Here is a 23,583-nt window from a genome sequence, read left to right as displayed (position 1 = left end):
GAAAAAGGCAATTCACCAAGTCTTGAAAAGTAAAACTGAAAAATAGAAAGACAGAATAAAATAAAACATCCATCCAGATCTTTACCACCAACAACATAAAATCTATCTTAATTAAATGGCCTAATTCTCCAATAAATTAGCAATAATAAAGTAAGAAAAAATAAGACATTCAATTTATGGACGCTCAAATTAACAGAGCGACAATAAACGCACCTCATTGCCTGCCGTAGCGTTCTTCGCAGCTGCACTTCACCTCAAAGGTCGCTTAATACATCGGATTGAACTTAACCAAAGTCCAATTAAAGGAAAATAAATGTTTCTAACAAATACAATGAAGAAGATTAAAATAATTCACTGTCAGTTACTGTCGCTGTGAGTTTGACGAGGTCAGCTGCTTCATTTGGTTCTGCCTAAAGTTCTCTCAGTGATCCAGTGTTTATATGATAAGATACGTGTTTAATGCAGAAAGTTGGAATTACAAGTTGGTAAGAAGCTTTTTAACAAAGGTTTGATTTAAGCTTTAAGTTCAAAGGTGAAAGAAATTTCACCTTTGATGAAGGAAGATCAAGGCTAACAAGGACATAGGTCAAAGGTCAAAATAAGGTAAGGTGAGAAAATATAATAGATATATATAATCAATCAATAAGGTGAAAATATCAGATAAAAGGGTTTTTTTGGTTATAAGGAATAAAGAGGTCAAAGGTCAAAACAAGAGTACTGTTAAGTTAAAATTAAAAGGTCAAAGGTCAGATTAAACAGGTTACACAGAAAGGATCGGCAAAACTTAAACAAGGATAAAGAAATAATACATTAAACAAGGAAATAAATTAAAAGTCTGAGTTAATGAGAAATTAAACGTTTAAATCAGGTTAAGAGTTAAATTTTAAGCTTTTCTTAGTTAAACTAAATAAAATAATCAGAATAAACGATTGGAGGAAAAAAGCAAAGATGTTGTGATCAAATAGTTTGTACGGCAGAAAGAAAAACATGTTTCAGTAGATTGTATGTTGGAAACCACAGTAGACACAGTAGACTCAAATCATTGTTACTGAGGAATTCTGCCTTAAACAGTAAAGTGTTCTTTAACAGTGTGTGTGTGTGTCTGCAGCTGTTCTTTGTGTTGTTGCTGCATCGTTGCCTCAGGGGGAAAGTTGTGTGTGTGTTATGCAGACTCACAGAGACTGCAGCTGTCAGCAGCCACACACACTTTCTATTCTTCAAATCAAATCACAGTGAAACATGTTCACTGACAGCTCAGCTTCAGCATCGTCTTCATGCTGTGACTGCAGCCGTTCAACTCTGTTTGTCTTTAACCCAAATCATCACAACATGCAAATATAATCATCAAAATGATGTGACTGGAAGGATGCAGCAGTCTGTGCTCCACCTTTCTCCTCCACACCTGCAGGTGGAGAACATGGATGCATGAATCTCTACAGAGTTCTTTGAATATTATCCGTCTCATCAGTTTTCAGTGAACAAAACTCCTCACAGAGCCAAAATAAGCAGTTTGTATCCAACATAAGTCAGCTGGACTCTGATGCTCCGTATAACAGCCACACATGAGTCTGGATTCACTCAAAGCATTGAACAAACTTTATTGTAAATGAAGCTTTTGGACATTTGTTCTCTGATATTTGCTCTTCAGCTCGAGTCTCCATCAGTGGGAACATTTCCTGATTCAACTTTTCTTCTGTTCAAATCAAACTCCATGAGAATCAAAGTGTGGATCAGAGTCCTGATGATCAGATTCTATAGAAACATGGAGACTGTAGAGGATTTACACTCAACATGTTCATTTGTTCCCTTTAATCAGAATCAGAATAGAAATCAAGCGGTTCTTCCAATGAAAGGGATTCGAGGATAGATTAATGTTTGATTGACAGGACAGATGATCAGAGGTGCAGAGTTTTTACCTCCATCATTGAAACAGGGATTGAAGAATGGGTGGAGTCTGTGAGTGAAGGAGCAGCCAGTAAAGGAGTAGATCAGAGCTGCAGCACCTACATCATAAAAGGAGACCAGACCCTCCTCATAATCCACAAACACCCCCACCTTCTCAGGACCAGGATGGAGACAGAGACGGACTGAAGGGGAAGCAAGAGCTTCGTACTCATTTCCATTTCTCAGCGCTACAGTCCAGAAACCATCCTGAGGTCTCAGTGTGATTATTCCCTTCCTGTTGATCGACTCTGTGGCCACTCCTAAAGCCCATTTAGTCTTTTCTTTAACCTGAACCTCAAAGTAAAATCTCCCTGAAGAGAAACTCTGCTCTCCTAAAACACAAACACACTTAGAAAATCTCTCTGGGTTGTCTGGAAGATTCTTCCTCACATCACCATAGTGCACTTGTTTTCCGTCATCAGACAGGATGAGTTTAGGATGAGCTGTATCAGGATCCAGAGTCACATCCACCTCATGCTGCTGCACCCTCTGCAGCTCTGCAGCCTCAAACAGCTTCTTCTTCATGGGTTTCCAGACTGTCTCCTCCAGCTGAGCCACAGCTCTCCCCACAGTCCCCTCATATGATGGTGGATGAACTCTGACCTCTGTCCAGTCCTTGCTGGGTGGAGCTTTCAGGGAGGAGAAGCTTTGGAGGAGGTGGAGGTGGTCTTCAGAGCGTGAGAGCTGCTCCACCTCAGAGCTTCTCTCCATCAGCTCAGAGATTTCCTGTTCCAGATCTTTGATGAGACCTTCAGCCTGTTTCTCTGTAGCTTCCTGTTTGTCTTCGATCTCCTTCATGAGCTCCTTCAGGCGTCTCTCAACAGACTCCATCAGAGCCGTGAGGACCTGAACACCTTCTGCTTTCTGTCTGTCTGCAGCATCTTTACTCATCTTCATCGACTCTGTGATCTCCTGAATCTTCAGTCGTCTCTTCTGGATCATCTGCTGAATCTCAGCCTCTGTCTTCTCCAGCTCTGCCTTCTTTCCTTCATATTCTTCTCTCAGAGGAACCAACTCGTGGTTCTTGTGGTCTAAAACAGAGCAGAGCATGCAGACACATGTCTGGTCGGTCTTACAGAACAGCTGCAGAAGGTTATCGTGCTTCGTGCACATCCTGCCTTCCAGGTTCTCCACAGCATCAACCAGCTGATGTCTTTTCAGACGTTTCACTGTCAGATGAGGCTCCAGGTGAGTCTGACAGTAGGAGGTCTGACACACCAGGCAGGACTTCAGGGCCTTCAGTCTGGTTGCAGTGCAGACGTCACAGGGAACTTCTCCTGGTTTGGCAGCTTGTTGCTCTGAGCTGCTGCTGCTGGCTTTCTGCTGAGCTTCACGTCTGAACTGAGCAACCATCTCAGAGAACAAAGTGTTGATGTCTAGTTCAGGTCGTCTCTTGAACACTCTGTTACACATAGGACACTTCTTTCTGCCATTAGTGTCCCAGTGCTGACTGATGCAGGTTTTGCAGAAGTTGTGTCCACATGGTGTAGAGACTGGATCAGTGAACACATCCAGACAGATGGAGCACAGAAACTGATCTTCAGATCGCAGATTGCTGGCAGCAGACATGTCTGCACTCTGAGGGAGAAGGAAGAGAAACATTTGATTCAAGATTCACTTTAGATTTCATTTTTACAAAGAGAGAAACAAGCGTCAGTAGTCTGAGGAGCTTGGAGAGAAAAGCGTCTGGACTTCTTTGAGTTTCTTGAAGACGTTTCATCAGAGAAGCTTCTTCAGTTCTCAGAGTAACTGGTGGAGACCCAGCAACACACTCAGACACAAACTGGTTCATCCAAACACAAACCTAACATCGTAGTGTCTGCTGTACAGTGCAGCGTCCAGATGAACAGGATCAACGTTTGGGGATGAAGATAAATACAGTCGTTACAAAGATGTGAAATTGTTTCTCTGACTGTTTTACAGAAGGTCCAAGATTCATCCAGATCATTTGTGTACTTGAATAAATCAGTTTGTTGGATATATTCCATCAATTACTGTGAAGTAAACTTCGACCTTGTTGGTGACTGAATACTTCTTATTGTACGTCCAGATCAACGAGCCATTAATATTAAACAGTGACTGTTCCAGTAGAGCTGACAGTGAGGAGGACGATGAATCACAAACCTCAGAAATGTGTTATTAACTGTTGATCCAGTATTTTAATGGCATTGATGAGAACATGTTTATTCAGAGTCTGTATATTTGGTCCATTTGTGCGTCAGTAAAAACTGTCCTGTTTTCTCTCACAGATACTGGAACATCACAGCTCCTCACAAACTCAGGATGTGGAAGAAGATGAACTTTCCCAGTCACTCGCTGGGATACATCATTCATGTTATTCTGGATCCTCAGAAAACATTGATTTATTTTTGTGTTTCACATATTTGTTTGTCCAAATCAAAGGTTGATGTTAGTAGAGAAGAAGCCACCATGATAAAGCCTGTGTGTGAAAATGAGATCAGTGCATTTGATCAAAATCACATTTAAGGAGGAATTCTGTCCTCCAGTTTGTTTAAATAAGCTTTGGGATTAAACAGCATCATCTATGTTTGTGTCTGATGACATGTTTGATCCAGGTCAGCTTGAATATCACAGCTGATGTGTGGAACTCTGACATGTTTAAAGCCTGATTATCAGGATGATTCAAACACATCTGTCTAAATAATGAGATTCATGTTTCCACACAAAGTTATAAAGTGCAGCATCGACTGCTTTCTGAATGATTGAGGAACATCTGTGACTCTTACAGGATACACTAAGTCAGATAATCTTTGTAAAATGTGTGAATGACTTTTTGAAGTACTGACCAAAATCTGCTGGTTTACAGTATCAAAGGCTTTATATCAATAAAGAATAAATAGGTGTTTTCACGTCTGTAATCCTTATGATCAATCAGATCCAGAATCAATCTAATAGGAACAGGAAGTGATGAATAACCAGGAAGTGTGGAGTCAGTCTGAAGTCCAGAGCACAGCCTGAGTCCACCGTCCTGAGCAGAGCCACAGTGAGACTGAAGCAGCAGCTCGATGCTCCTACAGTGGATCTGTGGTTACATGAGCAGATTTCTATGGATCCAGTGTGACTGTGATGAGTCCTGATGAAGTGAACAGAGTGAAGATTTGTGTAGAAACAGGAAGTGTGATCAGCTGCACTCACCACTGTTGCTGAGAGAAACCTGATGGACTCCAGTGAATCTTCTTTTAGAGACAAACAGGACTCGACTGCAGCTCTGCTGCTGCTCTCTCACACTTTCACTTCTGCAAAATGACGTTGAGCTTCTTGGTTTTCAGCTGTTGCTCCGCCTCTTCCTGCCTCTCCCTTTACAGGAATCAGCCGGTCTGTACTCAGTGACTGTGTGCAGCGGGTGGGAGGAGTGAGGAGTGGTGTGTGGGTTCACACAGTAATGACGGCCTCAGGTGATCAGGAGAAACTCACCTGGATTTCCTTTTTCCACAGCAGACTGAGAGCTTCAGGTGGACCCTGAAGGAGGTCTCAGACACAGGTGGTAAAAGTACACACAGTGTGTACTAAAGTAGAAGTACTACTGTCAAAAATACTCCAAGTACTAATTCAACTTCTTTACTCAAGTAAAAGTAAAAAGTACTGGCTGTGAAATGAGAGTAAAAAGAGCTGATTGAAGAACCTTTCTAACACGTGTTTATACAAATATAATATATAAAATAATATTAATAAATAATATTATTCACTTTGTTTCTAATAAATATTCCCAGCTTGAATCAGACAAGTTGAACATGAGCAGAGAAAAAGAAGGAAATCCAAATATTCCTGTGTTCAGTTTTCTCCATTTACAGGCCGACTGTGCCTCTAAACAGGAACATGAGCAGGAAGAGGCTGAAGTGGATTCAGCAGGTGGAGGATGCCTAACATCAGCTGGAAAGATTTACTGTGACGTTTGTTTGCTGTTTTCGCCTCGTGCACGAGAACATCACCAAATAAACTCCAGACAGTTTTTAATATTTCACTGTTCAAGAGCAAAAAGACTGACGGACTGTGTTTAAGGCCACCTCACAAATGTCACACATGAAATATTCAGTGTTTATTTGCTGGTTTGTTGGCAGCAGCTCCTTAAAGTCTGTCACACATCTGTTTGACCGTCTCCAGTTAATCTGAGACACCAGTTAATCTGCAACAGCAGCATCAGGCGGCTCAGCTGATCTCTGGTGTGTAGCTGCTGTGCTGCGGTCCCATTCCTCAGTGAAAGCAACAGCAGGACAAAAACTCTCTCGATCCACATGTTTGAAAAGAAAGCTTTTAAACAGATGAACACACTCAGTAAAGGACAAAAAAAATGTAAGAAAATATTAGAGTAAAGAGTAAAAGCAGGAGCGACTGAAACAGGCTGCATGCTAGCTGACGCATGCTAGCTGACGCATGAGCACTAGAACTGTTAAACTTCATTGTTATGATTTTAGCACCGAGTTACATGAAATCCTGCATCAAAAAGAACAACACAGCGATCACAGACATGTTTCTGCCAACAAACAAACATTAACCCAGAAAAGCCTCTAAAACAACCTGCTGTGGTTTGGAGTAGAGATTCCTGAATTTACCAGGTGCACCTGAAGGCAGCACAATTTAAAACCGTAAATAATGATGTAGATGCGCAAATCCTTTTCAAGCTTCACAGCGTCAAATGAGCCAGCTTACATTTGTTGCACTTCTATATCAAGTTTTTAGATTATATTAGATAAAACTTTATTAATCCCTCAGGTGGCTTCTAATAGCACAGCACCGACAGAAGTTACAGAATGTGAGCTGAAATATACCATATATACACATGTATAAATACAGAGACATATATATACATATATAAATACAGAGTATACAGAACGTGTCGCGGCCTTTTACGTTCCAAACACCAAAAAAGTCCAAGAAAAGGCCATGGGTGGCAACGGGAGGTTTGTTTTAGAACGCACTTCTGACTCCATTGTTTAAAAATCATATGTGGTTTATTTCGTGCAAAATTATAAACAAAAATCAACCAAATAACTTCTTAAAACTTAAAATTAAACGAAAGTTAACTTAATTTGCTTTAACAACTTCAAAAGTGGTCAAAAAATCATTTTCTAACCCTCCCGTCTTCCCATCTGACATTTGGCAAACAAAAAACAAAAGCTCTTTACCACACCCATCCAGGGTGCTCTTAATCTCTTGATTAATGGGAGGGTCCATAACCTAATAAACCAATCACTTTCCAAAAGCTTCTCCAATAAAATTAATTACAAATTTACATAACAAAACCAGGTCAAGAAAAAAAAAAAATGAATACAAATTGCATTTTATAAACATTCAACAAAAATGGCCACAACAGAACGGATCATAGATCATAGAGTAAATAAGAATACAAGGGAATTGCACATTTCAAGTTTTGTGAGTCTTTTGCACCGGTGGATATTAACAAAAGTATTGCACAGTGAAAGGCACTACAGCTTTTTTTTTACGCTCGCGTTTCTTCGTTGCTGATTTTTGTTCCACAAACCAAAAGAAAAAAGATTCAACCTTTAATATATTTTCATGTGTGTTTCAAGCACTGTGACATATCACACACACACATGCTGAGTGTGTCACTGATAAAGCTGTGACACAGCAGCTCACTCAGTCCAGTCCAGGTAACAGACTCACCTGTTAGCAGCAGCTCTGCCCTCACAGAGCTCAGCTGCTTATTTTAGTCAGCAAGAAACATTAATATTATGGACTACAGCCGTCTGTCAGGGCCGTTCAAGGACACAGTCACACACAGGTTTAAACTGTTAGACTCTGTTAAGGTTCAAATATTGAGGAAGGAGAGTACAAACAACCATGGTCCAAGAGCTTGGTCAAACAATTGATTTTAATGAAATACACGCGTGGGAAGACCAGCGCCGTTCACAGACAGGGCTGATCTCCGACTACTCAAAACATAAACAGATATTTTATACCATCAGGGTTTGAATTTAATGACGCCCCTCAACGTCAAATCAATTTCATACATAGGTCAGATCAAAACCACAATGACTTTTAACACAGTTTAAAAAGAACATTGTCTTCGTCTTCATGGCAGGTACTTCCTGTCACTGCCGGATGCTCGCTTATCATCTTGACACATCAGCAGCAGTTCTGCGACAAACTGCTCTTTTGCAACCCCGAGCAAAACATGATTAAACTTCCACCTATAAATGATTCTCTCTAACTGTGTGTGTGTGTGTGTGTGTGTGTGTGTGTGTCTGTGTGCTAACCACAATTGCACCCTATTTCACCTCGCTGACCAGCTCCTGACCTCTCACCAGACAGAGAGACAGAAGCCACTCTCATATATGTAATAACCGAACTGAAACTATGTATATGTCATCTACTAAATAAATGTTTTAATCAAGAACCTCTACTAAAGGCTTAATACAAGAATATGAACTTATAAACGATAATAAAAATGACCTGCTAGAAGTGTTTTGTAAGCATGTATTGCAATTCCTTATATGTTCTAGTTTCCCTCAGCATGGATCACCTGGACAGTCACGCCAGTGAAGCTTAAGACCCTTAATGAACCGAACATCAACTCAAAATAAGCACAGATATGCAATATGTATAAAATAGTTATAACTGCATCTGGAATACAAGGTTAATGTATAATGTTAATGATAACAGTATGCATAAGCCTCCTAAGGCCATCTTAAAACTATCGGTTACATTGTTAAAGCAATGATCAGACTGCAGATTATATTGTGCTGGTAAAATACTTTTGTTCATCCCCACAACTCATGAATACCCACAAAGTTCGATGCACATTTATCTTTAACAGGAGCAAACGGCCTGATCAGATAATATAAGAACTCATAAAAGCTCATTTATGTAAATCTCTGCTTGGACCAGTGAAACAGTCTCACACTGATTAAACACCATCACTACTTCAGTAATGACAGAGGGGCGTAGGTGTGCTCGTGGGCCAGCTTCCTCCAGCTGTGGAAACCAGATGTGGAAGCAGACTCCCTGATGTTGCAGTCCAACACCAGTGTGAGCAGAGAGGACTCAGCTGCTGGGCGGAGCTTATCTTCCTGTCCTGTTCAAATCCAGCATGAAACTCTTCTTATGTTCCCTCTTCAGTCTGATCCTGTCTAACAAACATCACTGTTCACCTCCTCCTCCCTCTGTGACTCCTTCATGTCCACTTTACTCCTCAGTAAGTCTCCACAGCTCCAAGCCAGCTCTGCATTCAGAGTTAGTCCACGTTCTCACCTCCATCTTCAACCTTTCCTCAGCCAGAGTGTTGTGTCTGTGCTTCCACAGGCCCCGCTGGTTTAGAAACTTGTTCCTGTTAACGGAAACAAGACGAACAGCTTTTACTTGCTAGCAAGGGAGGACCGCTCGGTGTCTCAGGAAAGCACTGAATCCAACCACAGACGACCTTTAACTGGAAACAGTTACAGTACACACAAGCACCACCCATTGTAAAACCCCCCTATGGTCAACAAACATATGGCACTATGTGTGTGTGTGTGTTTGGGGTGCGTTTGTGTGACCTCCTGCCCACAAAGGATGATAAAGCAGGAAGCTTACTAAGCAGCAAACAGAGCCCTCACATAGATGTGCCTATAACAAAACACTGCAGCCTCCCCACCAACAAACTGACTGGAGAGGTGGTCAGAGACAAAGGAACGTCTTTGATCAGGCTGCTTGAACCAAGACTTACAAACTTAAGTAACACAATGACAACATTTAACAATTTGACTCCAACAGAGATTTTTTGTCCTGTTTTTACACTGAAATGTAGACGAGTAACAGATGAACACAAACACCTCTCATTATCTTGTAGTATATTTCCTTGTTTTTTTATAAACAGTAAAATAGATGCACTCTGCCTGATCTGATCATGTGGGTAATAAACCTTTAAATAAGTGACTTATTTCTACAGCAATTCTTAGAACTGCTTCTATCAACAGTTTTCTCAATCTCCCTCCCACCTTTTGTGCTTCAGGTGAAGTCCCGCCTTCTTCCAGGAAGCAGCTCACCTGTGTGTCCGTGTTTAGTGTCCAGGGGTCTGTTTCAGGAAGCCGGTTTAGAAAACTCAGAGTGAAAAACGATACTCAGGGTTGAGTAACCCCGAACTGTCCAACTCGGAATATTCGGTTTCAGAAAGGCTGATAACAAGTAGTTCAGTCAACGCGGAGTTGCTTTAACCCCAAGTTAAGCACGCGCACGAGGATACATAAAGCCCTGATTAGTGGAGCACAGATTAAGCGAGTCACCATGGAGACGGAGGGAAAGAAGGCGCGGTCAATGTATTTTACAGCGCTTGAGGCCGAAATTCTGATGGCAGCATATGCCGATAACATGCAAATTTTGCAGAAAAAAAGTAACACAGCCTCAGCTGCAAAAGAAAGGGAGCATGCATGGCAAAACATAGCCGACAGAGTCAATGCGTGAGTGTTAATTTAAACATTGATCTAGGGATTTCCACCCATTCAACACGTTATTTTATTATATTTTATTTTATTTTTTATTTCATACATTTGATTTTGTGACGTGATTTGAGCGCAGGTGCAACCCAACAGGCCCCAAACGTTCCTGGCAGCAAGTAAAAATGAAATATAAAAATATAGTCCAAACAGGTAAGGTGTAATTGTATTATGAGCCATAGTGCTTGGTCTGTTTGTCCGATGTAAATCAATTGCAGTTAGAGGCTACATTAATTTTCTTTCTGTAAGCACTTATTGAAATTATCTGAGCACATTACAAGTACATATTTGCTTACTCTGTATGCTCAAATGTGACCCGTTATAGCCAACAGAAAAAAAAGCGGAGGCCCGAAAAACAGGTGGGGGTCCTCCACCACCACCACTCACAGAGGCTGAGCAGTTGGCTTCCACATTTGTGATAATGTTGGCAGCATCACATATGATCTTCACAGTGCAGAGAACACAAATTAGCATCCATTACTATAATGAAATAATTTGTTAGTTTGAAATGCTACAGGGAGCTATGTACCTGTACATTAATGCTGTGGAAAGACTTCCTGTTCACATAGTCTCCTTCATTTACTGAAGGAGCAATGATTGGAATGTGAGTGCCATCTATACAGCCAATCACGCCTGGGAACCGTGGGAATAAATGTAAAATTTAAGTAGTAGTTCAAGTATCACCACATCATGAATTAAGTTTCGTTCATCCTGATACCTGCAACTTTGTGGAATCCCTCTTTGATAAATCTTGTGGGTCTATGACCGGGGAACACCACAAACGAGTACAGGAGACGTTTCAGTGCAACTGTAACATTCCTGACTGCCCGACAGACGGTAGCCTTGGAAACGTGCTCAGCGTCACCAATATTATACAGAAAGCTCCCGTTTGCAAAAAACCGAAGTGCAATACAAATAATATCTACAGAACTGAGAGAATGTCCGCGATGTGTCACATGAGCAATATTAGGCCTGAGGATGTTATTCAAATAACTTATAGATTGTGCTGAAAAACGGTAACGTTCACACAGAAAATCATCAGGAAATGATAAAATGTCCAAACGCGCTCTAATCACTCTCTCCCGGCGGAGAGCTTCACGGAGTGTGTCGTCATAGTAACTCACTCGGGATTAATCTAAACTCGCTTTGTGAAACCGAAAACCCAGAGTTTTCGTTAACTCAGGGTATACTTACTCAGAGTTTGCACTAAACCGGCTTCCTGAAATAGGGCCCTGGACCATGTTGCACTTCATCTACTCACCTGCACAAACAGTCAGTGCAGACAGCAGCAGCACACACACACCTGCAACAGGAGGTCAGAGGTCACTGAAGGTCAGAGGTCAATGAAGGTCATAGGATATTAAAGGTGAGAGGTCACTGAAAGACATTGGACATTATGACCAGAAGGCAGTAATAGGCCTGGGAGAGCATCTTCTATGTTACCATGTTCACCCTTCACCCTGCTATGATGGCACTTGTTTAGCCATTTGTCACATAGACTCTGGATGTTATATTTCAAAGCTGCACACTGGTTATCTGTGTAGGTCACAGTTAGGTGTTGTGAGAACGTTGGTGACACCCAGTTGGTGGGGAGGTCCTGGTGGTGAAGTCTTCTGTTCTCCTGTGTCAAGGGTGTAGACAACAGCTGTTGAAACACCTTCTCTTTTAACGTCTATTCAACTAAATGCTGTGCTATTCATCTTTAGTGACTGTGTACCTGCCCCCCCCCTCTCTCTCTCTCGTGCTCATAAGAATAAAAATGAATAAAAACTTGTTGATTACTTCTACTCATGTGACAAGGTGCAGGAAGACCACGCCTGGGTGCATATTTTTGGTAATAGCCCGTCACCAGTAGTAACCATCTATTAGCTATGACGAGCCACCTGGGAAGGCGAGACAAACTTTGGAGCAGACACAAGACACTTTGTCGAGAGACACTTCTGCATCGATGACGGGCTGATTTCAGTTCCCACAGAGGCTGCAGCCATCGATCGGCTTAAGCACACATGTGCAGCCGAGTCCAACCTCAAACTTCACAAAATTGCCTCAAATAGTTTCTTAGTCATGCAAGCCTACACCCGGTGTGGAGTTCTCTCCGTATGTAATAGTATCTTCAACCTCTTGAATAATCCGAGTGGCAAACAGTTAAAGAAAAAAAAAACATAAACATGTTTAATGAATACCTTTCATAACTTGAAATGCAAATAGAAATTACACATTTTTAAAAATGATGCAAACAACAAAGTAAAATGTTGCTATTTACCCCAAAATGCAGCCAAGGCCTCAGATTTTTTGCACAATCATTTCAAACTATTTACAGAACAATCAGGTGTGTTGCATCAAATAAGAAGGCACACAAAGTATTCATGCAACTCCCAAAGAATAGGTCCTGTCCACTATAAAACAGGAGAACACCACAAGGTCTGACAGCAACCTGTGACATTCACTAGTATAACTCACAAAAACCCAATAACTTCATAACACACTAACTACAGCCTCCAAACACACTAAACGTCACTAATCTCTCACATGTGAAAACTCGCTCTCTCTCTTTCTTTCGCTCTCTCTCTCTCATTGGTGTCACTCCTAAAACTTCTCCCTCTTCCTAAACAACCAAACGCCACATGTTGCCATATCATTTTTTGATTGGTGGACATGGTACACTTCAACATGAATAAGGAAGGGAAGTGGTGTTTTTTCTTTTTCACTCGCAAGTGGAGAGCGTTTGCTAGCGCTGTCCTTAGAAAACGCAGTTGCTGAGGCGGCTGAGGTCATTTGGAGTCCAGGGAGCGCTTTGAAGACCTTCTGTGACTCTTTGGTGGAATCCGTCATTTTTTACAGTTGTATGTTGGTACCTCAGGTCCCACATCTCCAGATTCACTAACAGCTTCTTCCACCTGGGCCATTCGGACATTTAACAAACACCATGTCCCCTCTGTTCTATCTCTGCTGTGATCCCAACAACCTACATGTAAAGGTCGCCCAAACTAATAAAATTGTCAGGAACTATAGTGGAGAGAGAAAACAGGCAGCTCCCACCCTCTATCTGAACATCAGTTTTGAGTGGCTATACAGTATATCTGCAGCGATACGGGCAGTACAGGTACAGCAGTTAGGTATTAAGAAATAAAAAAGAAAAGAAAAACATAAAATGAATTCATATTCAATTTCCACATTTACTAAAAGCAAACAATGTAATGATATTAAAGTGACTCCCTGATGGATTACATGAGCAATGAATAGCTTCACGATTTTATTAGGTTCTATTTGAGTCTCAACCTGCTGCTGTTTGAAGCTCATCACCAGAAAAACAACAAAACATACAAACTCTGAGGGAAATGACCAAAACAGTCTCCAGTCTTTTGTTAGACTCTGTGTTTATAGTGGAAAATTTGCTCTTATTAAAGGAAGTGAAGGCTACATAATAGGCAGATTAGACAAACGTGTGGTGAGTGCAACTAGCAGCTGTGGTTTCCTGAATGAACGTCGATGTTCGAAGAAACGAGGTTACTACACCGGGGGACCCCATCCTTGGGGTGGACCCATTTTTGTTTTAGCGTGTTTTGGGGTTTAAAAGCCACAGAGACGCGGTGCTTAGGAAAAATGCATTTCAGCTGTGCTGATGCTCCTGACACGTATAAGACTGGGAAACCTGCATTCAGCTGGACCTGAAAAACACTATGTCCAGATAAACACAATCAACTTTTGGAGAAAAATAAAAGATTCTTCATCAGACTAACAACTAAAAACATGACACTTACCTTAACAGTATGGGCTACATCAAATATATTCAAGACCGACAACAACACTTCTCACTGCTGCTAATTTTAACAAAACTAAACAAAAAGTAGAAAAAGGCAATTCACCAAGTCTTGAAAAGTAAAACTGAAAAATAGAAACACAGAATAAAATAAAACATCCATCCAGATCTTTACCACCAACAACATAAAATCTGTCTTAATTAAATGGCCAAATTCTCCAATAAATTAGCAATAATAAAGTAAGAAAAAATAAGACATTCAGTTTATGGACGCTCAAATTAACAGAGCGACATTAAACGCACCTCATTGCCTGCCGTAGCGTTCTTCGCAGCTGCACTTCACCTCAAAGGTCGGTTAATACATCGGATTTAACTTAACCAAAGTCCAATTAAAGGAAAATAAATGTTTCTAACAAATACAATGAAGACGATTAAAATAATTCACTGTCAGTTACTGTCGCTGTGAGTTTGACGAGGTCAGCTGCTTCATTTGGTTCTGCCTAAAGTTCTCTCAGTGATCCAGTGTTTATATGATAAGATACGTGTTTAATGCAGAAAGTTGGAATTACAAGTTGGTAAGAAGCTTTTTAACAAAGGTTTGATTTAAGCTTTAAGTTCAAAGGTGAAAGAAATTTCACCTTTGATGAAGGAAGATCAAGGCTAACAAGGACATAGGTCAAAGGTCAAAATAAGGTGAGAAAATATAATAGATATATATAATCAATCAATAAGGTGAAAATATCAGATAAAAGGGTTTTTTTGGTTATAAGGAATAAAGAGGTCAAAGGTCAAAACAAGAGTACTGTTAAGTTAAAATTTAAAGGTCAAAGGTCAGATTAAACAGGTTACACAGAAAGGATCGGCAAAACTTAAACAAGGATAAAGAAATAATACATTAAACAAGGAAATAAATTAAAAGTCTGAGTTAATGAGAAATTAAACGTTTAAATCAGGTTAAGAGTTAAATTTTAAGCTTTTCTTAGTTAAACTAAATAAAATAATCAGAATAAACGATTGGAGGAAAAAAGCAAAGATGTTGTGATCAAATAGTTTGTACGGCAGAAAGAAAAACATGTTTCAGTAGATTGTATGTTGGAAACCACAGTAGACACAGTAGACTCAAATCATTGTTACTGAGGAATTCTGCCTTAAACAGTAAAGTGTTCTTTAACAGTGTGTGTGTGTGTCTGCAGCTGTTCTTTGTGTTGTTGCTGCATCGTTGCCTCAGGGGGAAAGTTGTGTGTGTGTTATGCAGACTAGCAGAGACTGCAGCTGTCAGCAGCCACACACACTTTCTATTCTTCAAATCAAATCACAGTGAAACATGTTCACTGACAGCTCAGCTTCAGCATCGTCTTCATGCTGTGACTGCAGCCGTTCAACTCTGTTTGTCTTTAACCCAAATCATCACAACAGTGCAAATATAATCATCAAAATGATGTGACTGGAAGGATGCAGCAGTCTGTGCTCCACCTTTCTCCTCCACACCTGCAGGTGGAGAACATGGATGCATGAATCTCTACAGAGTTCTTTGAATATTATCCGTCTCATCAGTTTTCAGTGAACAAAACTCCTCACAGAGCCAAAATAAGCAGTTTGTATCCAACATAACTCAGCTGGACTCTGATGCTCCGTATAACAGCCACACATGAGTCTGGATTCACTCAAAGCATTGAACAAACTTTATTGTAAATGAAGCTTTTGGACATTTGTTCTCTGATATTTGCTCTTCAGCTCGAGTCTCCATCAGTGGGAACATTTCCTGATTCAACTTTTCTTCTGTTCAAATCAAACTCCATGAGAATCAAAGTGTGAATCAGAGTCCTGATGATCAGATTCTATAGAAACATGGAGACTGTAGAGGATTTACACTCAACATGTTCATTTGTTCCCTTCAAGAAAAATCAATCATTCATCCAATAAAATCAGTCGTTGATCAGTTTGATTGACAGGACAGATGATCAGAGGTGCAGAGTTTTTACCTCCATCATTGTTACAGGGACTGAAAAATGGGTGGAGTCTGTGAGTGAAGGAGCAGCCAGTAAAGGAGTAGATCAGAGCTGCAGCACCTACATCATAAAAGGAGACCAGACCCTCCTCATAATCCACAAACACCCCCACCTTCTCAGGACCAGGATGAAGACAGAGACGGACTGGAGGACCAGCAAGAGCTTTGTACTCATTTCCATTTCTCAGCCTCACAGTCCAGAGACCATCCTGAGGTCTGAGTGTAATTTGTCCCTTCCTGTTGATCGACTCTGTGGACACTCCTAAAGTCCACTCAGTCTTTCCTTTAACCTGAACCTCAAAGTAAAATCTGCCTGAAGAGAAACTCTGCTCTCCTAAAACCATACCACACTGAGAAAATCTCTCTGGGTTGTCTGGAAGTTTCTTCCTCACATCACCACAGTGCACTTGTTTTCCATCATCAGACAGGATGAGAGCAGGATGAGCTGTATCAGGATCCAGAGTCACATCCACCTCATGCTGCTGCACCCTCTGCAGCTCAGCCTCTAACAGCTTCTTCTTCATGGGTTTCCAGACTGTCTCCTCCAGCTGAGCCACAGCTCTCCCCACAGTCCCCTCATATGATGGTGGATGAACTCTGACCTCTGTCCAGTCCTTGCTGGGTGGAGCAGCTTTCAGGGAGGAGAAGCTTTGGAGGAGGTGGAGGTGGTCTTCAGAGCGTGAGAGCTGCTCCACCTCAGAGCTTCTCTCCATCAGCTCAGAGATTTCCTGTTCCAGATCTTTGATGAGACCTTCAGCCTGTTTCTCTGTAGCTTCCTGTTTGTCTTCGATCTCCTTCATGAGCTCCTTCAGGCGTCTCTCAACAGACTCCATCAGAGCCGTGAGGACCTGAACACCTGCTTTCTGTCTGTCTGCAGCATCTTTACTCATCTTCACCGACTCTGTGATCTCCTGAATCTTCAGTCGTCTCTTCTGGATCATCTGCTGAATCTCAGCCTCTGTCTTCTCCAGCTCTGCCTTCTTCCCTTCATATTCTTCTCTCAGAGGAACAAACTTGTGGTTCTTGTGGTCTAAAACAGAGCAGAGCACGCAGACACATGTCTGGTCGGTCTTACAGAACAGCTGCAGAAGGTTATCGTGCTTCGTGCACATCCTGCCTTCCAGGTTTTCCACAGCATCAACCAGCTGATGTCTTTTCAGACGTTTCAGTGTCAGATGAGGCTCCAGGTGAGTCTGACAGTAGGAGGTCTGACACACCAGGCAGGACTTCAGGGCCTTCAGTCTGGTTGCAGTGCAGACGTCACAGGGAACTTCTCCTGGTTTGGCAGCTTGTTGCTCTGAGCTGCTGCTGCTGGCTTTCTGCTGAGCTTCACGTCTGAACTGAGCAACCATCTCAGAGAACAAAGTGTTGATGTCTAGTTCAGGTCGTCTCTTGAACACTCTGTTACACATAGGACACTTCTTTCTGCCATTAGTGTCCCAGTGCTGACTGATGCAGGTTTTGCAGAAGTTGTGTCCACATGGTGTAGAGACTGGATCAGTGAACACATCCAGACAGATGGAGCACAGAAACTGATCTTCAGATCGCAGATTGCTGGCAGCAGACATGTCTGCACTCTGAGGGAGAAAGAAAAGAAACATTTGATTCAAGATTCACTTTAGATTTCATTTTTACAAAGAGAGAAACAAGCGTCAGTAGTCTGAGGAGCTTGGAGAGAAAAGCGTCTGGACTTCTTTAAGTTTCTACTCATCACAGAAGCTTCTTCACCTCATCCTCAACACGGACCAAGGAATGAATACTGCACTTTTGGAAGAACTCCCTCCCCTGCAACCTCTTATCGTCAAAGGGACGGAGGTGGAGAGGGCAAACAGCCACAGATTCCTGGGACTGCAGGTTACATCAGACCTGAGCTGGACTCTCAACACTACAGCAACTGTGAAAAAAGCCCAGCAAAGGCTTTATTTCATTCGGCTACTCAGGAAAGCCGGCATGAACCACCACCCTCTCACCCAGGCCTGCAGAGGACTGATAGACAGCATCCTCACCGCAGGCATCACTGTGTGGTATGGAAACACTACACAGACAGAGAGGAAGGCTCTGCAGAGTCAGAAAGTCTGCAGAGAGGATTATGGGAACAACACTTGCATCCATGGACCTGCACATACAAAGCTGCACATACAATCTCAGACACAACAGAGCGGACAGCAGCATCACACACAGAACACGATTCTTCAACGGCTTCTTCCCCACAACTGTCAGACTGACGGCAAACAAAAACACACTGAACACTTAAAATAACACAGCACTACTTAACCTCACTTTGAATGTATCATCGGTTCACTGACCATCGGGCAACACACTCACAACAGACTTGTGAAACAGATCTGTGGAAAAAATGTGCAATACTGTGAGTGCGATAAGAGGTAGAGAACTACACACTCTCTGTACATTTTCTTCTTTTTCTTTGTATATAGAAAATAGTACGACTACCCTACTCCGGACTTCATTTCTATCCTTCTGCTTTTTCTGTCTTTATATTGTTAAAGTGTGATTTGACTTGGAAAGCTCTGCACAAGTATTCCACTGTGCATGGACTGTTGGTCCTGTGTGCAAATGTCAAAATAAAAATCTTGAACCTTCAGTTGTCAGAGTAACTGGTGGAGACCCAGCAACACACTCAGACACAAACTGGTTCATCTCAAACACAAACTGAACAACGTCGTGTCTGCTGTACAGTGCAGCGTCCAGATGAACAGGATCAACAGGATGAACATCTTTTTAACAGTCGTTACAAAGATGTGAAGTTGTTTGGCTGACACAGACAAACAGTATCCCACATTCTTGATTTTTAGCTCACAAACACGTCTTATAAGGACTTATTGATCCTGAAGTGTTGGAGGTTTTAGCTCTTTAAACAGTAAAGTTACAGGAGGATACAGATAATTATCAGGAAAATGTCCTCGGTTTGTTAAAATGATCCCGTCCGATAACACACGAGAACAATAAATGTATAATTTTCTGTTTGTTTTTTTTTCTCCTCCACCTTTTGCCGCGACGTTTCAAACAGCTGGAAAGTGAATAAGCGGCAGACAGAAATGAGACCGGTCGAATCGTCTTGCGTTTCACGCATGCGCAGGACTGGAGCGTAAATGTTTTCAGCCGTCTTAATGTGGACGCACAACTCTGTGAAAACGACTGAAAACACCAGTGTGGACGCGGAGCGCTGTTTTCAAATCTATCCGGGCGAGTGTGGACGTAGCCTAAGTGGCACCATGGAGAAATGAGGTGGCGCTCTAGACCCTGATGAAGTGAACAGAGTGAAGATTTGTGTAGAAGCAGGAAGTGTGATCAGCTGCACTCACCACTGTTGCTGAGAGAAACCTGATGGACTCCAGTGAATCTTCTTTTAGAGACAAACAGGACTCGACTGCAGCTCTGCTGCTGCTCTCTCACACTTTCACTTCTGCAAAATGACGTTGAGCTTCTTGTTTTTCAGGTGTTGCTCCGCCTCTTCCTGCCTCTCCCTTTACAGGAATCAGCCGGTCTGTACTCAGTGACTGTGTGCAGCGGGTGGGAGGAGTGAGGAGTGGTGTGTGGGTTCACACAGTAATGACGGCCTCAGGTGATCAGGAGAAACTCACCTGGATTTCCTTTTTCCACAGCAGACTGAGAGCTTCAGGTGGACCCTGAAGGAGGTCTCAGACACAGGTGGTAAAAGTACACACAGTCTGTACTGAAGTAGAAGTACTACTGTTAAAAATACTCCAAGTACTAATTCAACTTCTTTACTCAAGTAAAAGTAAAAAGTACTGGCTGTGAAATGAGAGTAAAAAGAGCTGATTGAAGAACATTTCTAACACGTGTTTATACAAAGCTGACTGAACCATGTGCTGCATCAACGTGATAATAAAATAATATTATTCACTTTGTTTCTAATAAATAATTTAGCTTGAAATAAGTGAAAAAAATCTGCCAATGGAACAAGTTAAAACTCTCTATTTTTTCTCTGGTTTCAAGATTCACTGTCTTGAAAAAAGTTCATATCCGGTGGCAGACGCCCTCAGACGTCGGTGCGTTGGTGGTTCTTTGTGTCCGGGGATGGGCGTCCAGGTACACACCGGCTCACTCCTTGGTGGGTGCTTATCGGGGCCTGGAGCCTGGGGCTTGCTCGGGCCACTTCGGGGGTGGGGTGCCCCCGGCCCCTTGGCCTGAGGCTCGGTCACTCAGGCACAGCTGGCTGCCGGCGGAGCTCACGGGCGCGTCACTGCAACCCCCCCTGGCTTCTGCTCCGCGGCTGCTGAGTGAGCCCTCATCTGGGACTCTCCTCAGCTCTTTCTGGGACAGTGGCGCGGCTGCCCCTCTGTTGGTCTTCCTTGGTCTCTTGTGTTCTGGGGGCCTCTGGATGTCTGGAGTTTTGATCTCCTCCATACCTGCTTCATGCCCTGGAGGACGGGGCTGCGGCCCCCCCACACCCCCCACACCCTCTAACAGATCATTACATGAAGGAACCTTTTAAAAACAAGCGCGTCCATGCTCACAGGTGTACACACGGGTGCTCACACACAAACTACACCCTTTTTGGCTCCTACCTTAAGGTCAAGGTCAAATTTATTTATATAGCACATTTCAAACAGCCGATGCTGCACAAAGTGCTTAACAATATAAAAATGGTATTAAAAAGCAACAATGTAATACAATAATAACAATAAAAAACAATAATAGGACAGTAAAAGAATTAAAACAATAACTAAACTGATTCAAATAAGATCAAAATGCAAAAATGCTTGGGTCATAGTGTGTTAAAAGCCAGGGCATAGAAATGTGTCTTTAGTAAAGATTTAAATTGCTCAAGTGTTTTTGCAGATCTAATATTTAAGGGGAGACTATTCCAAAGTCTGGGACCTGCCACAGAGAAGGATCTATCACCACAGGATTTGAGGTTAGTCCGTGGGATGGACAACATTAGTTTTGAGCTAGACCTCGTGGTTTTTCCTGGAGCATAGGCAGAGAGGAGCTCAGACAGGTAAGGAGGGGCTCGGGCGTTAAGTGACTTAAAAACAAAAAGTAAAAGTTTAAATTGGATCCTGTAGGAGACAGGAAGCCAGTGTAAAGAAGCTAAAAGTGGAGTTATATGCTCTCTCCGTTTGGTACCAGTTAGCAGGCGAGCAGCTGCATTTTGAACCATCTGAAGATGATGGATGGTGGCCTGATCTAGACCATAATACAATGAATTGCAGTAGTCCAATCTGCAAGTAAGAAAAAGGTGAATAACACGCTCAAAGACATTAGCCGGAAGGGATGGCTTTACCTTGGCTAGCTGTCTTAACTAAAAAAAACAGGACTGAACTACTGCACTCACCTGCTTATTCAATTTAAAAGAACCATCAGTGTAGACACCGAGGTTTTTTACATGTGTTTTACAATACGAGGAAAGGGGCCCAGAGTGCTGTCGATATGATTAAAGTTGCCAAAAATGACAACCTCAGTTTTATTTTCATTTAGCTTTAAAAAATTTAATGACAACCACTGTTTGACATCATCAAGGCAGCGTAATAAGAGCTGGGGATGGTCTGACCCTGCTTTTAAAGGTAGATAAATCTGCAAATCATCAGCAAAACAATGAAATGAAATGCTGTACCGTGAGAAGATGGAGCCCAATGGCAACAAATAGAGTGCGAACAGGGCAGGACCCAAAATAGAGCCTTGAGGTACACCGTATTTAAGAGGGGCTATTTTGGAGTTGTGGGGGCTCATACTGACATAAAAAAAACCTTTCTGACAGATAGGACCGAAACCACTGTAAGGCAGATCCTTTTAGGCCAGCATGAAATTCTAGCCGTGATAACAGGATGTCATGGTCGACCGTGTCAAAAGCTGCTTACAAGTCCAACAATAAAAGGGCAGCAGGGCTGCCAGAGTCCAGAGTTAAAAGAATAGCGTTAAAAATCCTTAAAAGTGCCGCCTCAGTGCTATGTAGTGGAGGCCGGAGACAGCCCTGATGCCAAAGGATCCCAAGAAGCAAGTGGTCTCACCCGAATACCTCGGTACTTCATATAAGTTCCTGTTAGGCATAGCAACAAAGAGGAATAAGGATTAATATGTGAGTGGGGCACACAAAGGAAAACTACACTGACCAACATCTGCACCACCTGCATTTACTACAAGAAAGCCTATGACTCTGTGCCTCACACAGGGATCCTGGAAGTGCGCAAGATCAACTGGACTGCAAGGACCTTCATGAGTCACCATCAAGTGCATTATTTACCAAGGAGTTGCTCTGTCCTCACAGCTGTTTCTTGAAGACGTTTCATCCGCGAAGCTTCTTCAGTTCTAGGGTCGAACCGTGGAAAATCCCAGATTTAAGCCCTGTGGGAGTGTCCCCCCAAGAGGGACAATGGCGTGAAAACGGGTGTAGGTCACAATCAGCCAAGGTTTTTGGGTGAGTTCATTGTGAAACCTAACGCCACCCTATCATGTGATTTCCTGAGGTCAGATGGCCCAGGGTGTGAGTGGCCGTTGAGGCGTCTGGGAAGGATCTCAAAACTGGATTATAGATGGCTGATAGTTGGTGTCATAAACCACCGCCTCTGTTCAAAGATGGTCACTCACAGTGGACATAGATGGCTTGTGAACTTTGGCATCCTCAAAAGAGTGACCTTTGTCCTTTAGATGCAGATGGACTGCTGAGTCTTGTCCCGTGGAGGTGGCTCTTCTATGCTGTGCCATACATTTATGAAGTGGCTGTTGGGATTCCTTAATCTTAGATAAGTAAAAGCCATATCTGAACCATGGCTGAATGAAGGCTCCTGTGAAGCCAGAAGAAAGTGTAGAGAGCTGAACGTAAACGGAAGAAGGATGAACTTCAGGTGTCAGCAAATATTACAGTATTACTGGAATTCACATCCTGAAATGACTGCAAATTACAGACCTATTTCCAAATTGAGTTTTATCTCAAAAATTCTTGAAAAGGTAGTTTACAAGCCATGAATATCCATTTTTAGAAAAATGTTGTATTTGGGAAGTTTTTCAATCTGGTTTTAAAGCTTTGCATAGTACAGAATCTGCCCTTTTAAGAGTTTTTAATAATTTTTTTAGGAACTGCATCACATGACTGTGTTATGATCGTGCTTTTAGATTTAACAGCTGCCTTTGATACAGTGGATCATAAGATTTTAATTTGCAGTTTAGAGCAGGTGGTGGGTGTTAGGAGTACTGCAGTGGTTCAGATCCTAATTGGCAGACCAAATTTTCTCTGTGAAACTTGGTGAGTTTGTATCCTCTGCTGCTTCTTTTCAATGTGGGGTTCCACAGGGTTCAGTTTTAGGCCCGCTTCTTTTCTCCTTATATCTGATACCACCCGAGTATATTTTCAGGAAACATGGGATTTCTTTCTACTGTTTTGCCGATGACTCCCAGATTTGTTTCCCACTTAAAAGATAAATGGTTTCTCAGTAGGCCCT

General features: G+C 42.2%; 2 protein-coding genes across 3 annotated transcripts in view; both read right to left on the bottom strand.

Moving 5' to 3' along the window:
• Positions 1 to 1,573: 1,573 nt before the first annotated feature.
• LOC120720373 (E3 ubiquitin-protein ligase TRIM39-like) lies at positions 1,574 to 5,220 on the bottom strand. Its single transcript, XM_040010041.1, has 2 exons — positions 5,101 to 5,220; positions 1,574 to 3,522 (listed from the first exon to the last, which is right to left on the bottom strand). Exon 2 carries the CDS (start codon positions 3,511 to 3,513, stop codon positions 1,831 to 1,833), a length of 1,683 nt encoding a protein of 560 aa, XP_039865975.1. The 5' UTR covers positions 3,514 to 3,522; positions 5,101 to 5,220; the 3' UTR covers positions 1,574 to 1,830.
• Positions 5,221 to 15,813: 10,593 nt separating this feature from the next.
• LOC120720372 (E3 ubiquitin-protein ligase TRIM21-like) overlaps positions 15,814 to 23,583 on the bottom strand; it is a 33,635-nt gene continuing 25,865 nt past the window's right edge. The window contains exons 1-2 of one of the 2 annotated variants that reach the window (XM_040010040.1): positions 19,486 to 19,853; positions 15,814 to 17,739 (exon numbers count right to left, since the gene is read on the bottom strand). In XM_040010040.1, coding sequence (XP_039865974.1) covers positions 16,063 to 17,730 — 1,668 coding nt within the window. In that variant the 5' untranslated portion in view covers positions 17,731 to 17,739; positions 19,486 to 19,853 and the 3' untranslated portion in view covers positions 15,814 to 16,062. Of the gene's footprint in view, positions 17,740 to 19,485; positions 19,854 to 23,583 lie in introns of those variants that run through there. The other variant, XM_040010038.1, reaches the window with a different exon arrangement.

The sequence above is a fragment of the Simochromis diagramma genome, unplaced genomic scaffold, assembly GCF_900408965.1.
Source record: "Simochromis diagramma unplaced genomic scaffold, fSimDia1.1 OVJJ01000580.1, whole genome shotgun sequence".
In the NCBI taxonomy this organism is placed as follows: domain Eukaryota; kingdom Metazoa; phylum Chordata; class Actinopteri; order Cichliformes; family Cichlidae; genus Simochromis; species Simochromis diagramma.
This window is presented reverse-complemented; position numbering and strand designations above follow the sequence as displayed.